A 3,474-nucleotide genomic window follows, 5' to 3' on the forward strand; every position below is an offset into this window, starting at 1 on the left:
GGGGTGCCGAGCCAGGAGCGCGTGGCCCAGGTGCCACGGCCAGGCCCCCAGCCCTCCGGGCGGCAGGTGGTTATGTTTATAACCCGGGAGCACGCGAGCACGCGTGGGGGCGCGGTTACCTCCGTCAGCGTTGGCGAGAGCAACTGGGGCGACTGTGGACACAACACAGAGCAGCCTGTTAGCCCGCGGCCCCGGCGGCTGCCCGTGGGGAGACACACGGGCACAGACGCTCACGTGACGGGGACGGGAACCCACCCCGGGGCTCTCAGACCTTCTTTTTGGAGAAACATGCTCAAGGGATGGCACCCCGAGAAAGAGGCGGGGACAGTGGAGCTGGTCTCCGTCCAGTCCCCCAGCGCCCCCTGCTCTCCAAGAAGTTTTCCCAACAGGGAGCTTGGTTCAGGGCGTGGGCAGGCGACGCCCTGGGAGACCGAGGAAGAGAGTCTTCCGGGGCTCGGGGCTCGGGGAGGCCGGCGCTGCTGGTGGGGGCCTTGGGAGCAGGGACCAGCCTCCAGCCTGGGGACCCCCCTCCCCCATTAGAGTAGGTGAGCACCGTCCGCCCCACGGACATTGGCTCCAGGGGGTGGTGGCCAAGTGGCTTGGCCTCCCGACCCTCTCCCAGCGCCTCCAGCAGAGCTCGGCCGGACAGGAACGGGGAGGCCCTGCCAGGCTCGGCTCAGGCAGCGGGAGGTGGGAGCAGGTCAGACCCCGCCCTCCGCCCCGCCCTCCGGCCTCTTCCTGGGACTTAACCACTCAGACCCCTGGGGTCCTGCCTGTCCCCAGGGACAGAGCCAGTGAGGAGGGGCCCCTCTGGCCTCACCCTCCCCGCCTGCCCTGAGCTCCAGCCGTGCCCAGCCACGGTGACTGCAGACGTCAGCAGGGCTGGCGCCAACCACCACCTCCAGCGTGGCGACCCGGGCCCCAGCCTCCCTTCCCAGGCGGCCCTGCAGGAGCCTCAGACAGGAGGGAAGGGCTCTGCTGCCAGGCCTCCCACTCGGAATGGCACACGCACCGGGCTGCCAGCTGGCAGACACTCCTGTTGGTCACAGGCAACAAGGTCACACGGGAACCTCAAAACCACCCCGGAAAACTGGGCACCAACGGTGACCCCGCAGTAAACGGAGGGCGGCTGCGTCTGAGAGTCAGCCATGGACGCTGCCCACGGGGCCCACAGAGTAAGTCATCCGGTGCAGCCACGCCAGGGAGCGCGGGGATAGGGGACGGGCCCGGCTGGTGACGGGGAGCAGGTTGAAGGCACCGGATAAAAAAAAAACTACATTTTGCACATCGTGATAATGGTCCCGAACCGCAAGAAATGGGTGCTACTCCATTCCCATCATCTCCTGAACACCGGCCCCTGCCTGCTCCCGGCCACACAGGGCTTCCCAGGCTCAGCCCCAGGGAGCTGTGTGCGTCTGCCAGGGGCGTCCGGGCAAAGCGCAGCGGAGCTCCTTAGAGAGGACGCCCAGGGCGCGTCTCCGGGAGTGAAGGCCCCGCATCGCCCAGCAGCGAGGACAGAGCCAGGGGCCTGCGCCGCGGCTGCCACCCGCCCGCGGGCCAACACCGCAGCCGTACCTCGAGGCAGCTCTGCCGGTCCCCCGCGTGGCTGACGTAGGGCGAGTAGGAGATCATGTCGGGGCGGTCGATGTTGTAGATGGCCTTGCTCTTGGGGAGGGCAGCCAGGTCTCTGTAGTCCAGGATCTCGTCGCCCAGCCTCGCCTGCGGGAGGGAAAGGGCGGCGGCACCGTCAGACCCAAGTGAGGCAGGTGTGGAGGAGCCGAGCCTGTGCCCAGCCCCGTGAGGGTGAAGCGCCTAACGGGCCAGGAGGCCTCATGATCACGTGGGCCTGGTCCCGACGCCAGGCCAAGAGGGGCCGCTGTGGCCTGAGGGAGCGCCTTCTCGGGCCCATGTCTCTCCCTGAAGGGGCAGAGGTGGCCCCAGTGGATGGTTTCAGGGGTCAGAGAGCTGCCCCGGTGTCGGGCCTGACATGGGCGGACAGTGATCCTCAGTCATGATCTAATAATTCATAGACACCTCTGTGCACACAGACAACACACAGACACATGCAAACACACAGGCATGCATATGCGTGCAAACACATCCATGTACACACAAATGCAGACACATGCGCACATGTCAGAGCACATGCATACATGTATACACACATGCAGAACCAGCCATGTGTGCAGACAAGCAAGTATTATAAATACGAATGCACCCACACATGTACACTTACACGTACACACACTAATACGCACACGTACATGTACACTCTTACACGCTCATACACACATATACACATACGCACACACACACCCTCTTGAACGATAATGGATTCATAATATGTGATCCTCAGCGTGCTTCCCAGGAACACGTTAGGAACACGTTCCATGGTGACACACATGGATCTGCAGGGCATTCACGCCTGCCTGACCCCACGGGTGCCTGGCACGTGATTCAGGAAGCCCTGGCGCAGGGCGTGGGGCGATGTCACTTTTACACCGTCATCCACCACAGCTGTGAGCACCTCCTCGCGGTCCCCACAGTCCCGGGGGGGAGGCCCTTGCCAACTTCCCGAGGTCCACACCAGTCCCCGCGCGGGGATGGCAGCGCCGACACCCGGCTCAGTGAACCTCAGCACCCTCCCCGCCCCAGCCCCCCCCCCCATATAAAGAGCCCAACTTACATAGATGACGCGGCTGGGGGACCCTGAGGTGCTGGACGCAGGCACAGAGATGATGCTCTCAGAGGACGTCCTGGTCTCCTGGGGAAGCAGGCAGGGGGTGGGATGGGGACAGAAAACAGGACGTGTCAGCGAAGACGGTCCCAAGGCAGCGTCAGTCACGTGGCCCCGAGGGCCGGCTCAGGGCGGTTCTTTTCCTTGTCCGGGTGAAGCATTCTCACAGCGACAGGCACTCGCACGGACAACTGCAGACGGTCAGACAGGCCGCAGTGACACGGCCACACGCCAGCGGGTTAGTAGCCCTGAGTGCGAGCTTTCATGGCGCAGAGAGGACCAATTCCAGGGGCACAGGGGCAGGCAGGGCTCTGAGTGCCAGGGGCGAGGCCGCCTCCGACCCAGAGCCGCGCCGCTCGGGGATGTTTTCCGCCCGGATTACGGGACGTGGGGCAGCGCAGGCCAGCAGCGGCTCTGCAGTCAGACTTAGGAACGGTCCCTGAACCTAAAGGCCAGTCTGGGCCCCAGGCCACGGTCCGCCCTCAGGCCCCCGACTCCACCCCACGCCTCTCTCAGCACCGGCAGCCCCTGCAGGAACTGCATTTGGTCCCGCACCCCAGCGAGGTCTCAGCAACAGCCCCCGGAGGTCACTGCTGGCCGCTCTCACTTTGAGCCCTCGTCTTGGCCTGGGGCCTCCATCACGCGTGGAACCTGCCCCCGAGTGCCCTCTGCGGTGTGAGCCCCGTCCTGCTCCTCGCCTCCCTGAGCACATCTCCTGCTTCCCCCAAGGTGACGGC

General features: G+C 65.0%; 1 protein-coding gene across 15 annotated transcripts in view; it reads right to left on the bottom strand.

The window, feature by feature from the left end:
- ABLIM2 (actin binding LIM protein family member 2) overlaps window positions 1–3,474 on the bottom strand; it is a 67,373-nt gene that overhangs the window by 40,609 nt on the left and 23,290 nt on the right. For 11 of the 15 annotated variants that reach the window (XR_001513250.1, XM_015561586.1, XM_015561582.1 and 8 more), the window contains 3 exons: window positions 2,687–2,764; window positions 1,576–1,719; window positions 120–152 (listed from right to left, as the gene is read on the bottom strand). Coding sequence is in view for 14 of the 15 variants with exons in the window: in XM_015561586.1 (XP_015417072.1) it covers window positions 120–152; window positions 1,576–1,719; window positions 2,687–2,764 (255 nt within the window). In the remaining variant the exon portion in view is untranslated. The remainder of the gene's footprint in view (window positions 1–119; window positions 153–1,575; window positions 1,720–2,686; window positions 2,765–3,474) is intronic. The other 4 variants (XM_015561587.1, XM_015561591.1, XM_015561581.1 and 1 more) reach the window with 1 other exon arrangement.

The sequence above is a fragment of the Myotis davidii genome, unplaced genomic scaffold, assembly GCF_000327345.1.
Source record: "Myotis davidii unplaced genomic scaffold, ASM32734v1 scaffold937, whole genome shotgun sequence".
Taxonomy (NCBI): domain Eukaryota; kingdom Metazoa; phylum Chordata; class Mammalia; order Chiroptera; family Vespertilionidae; genus Myotis; species Myotis davidii.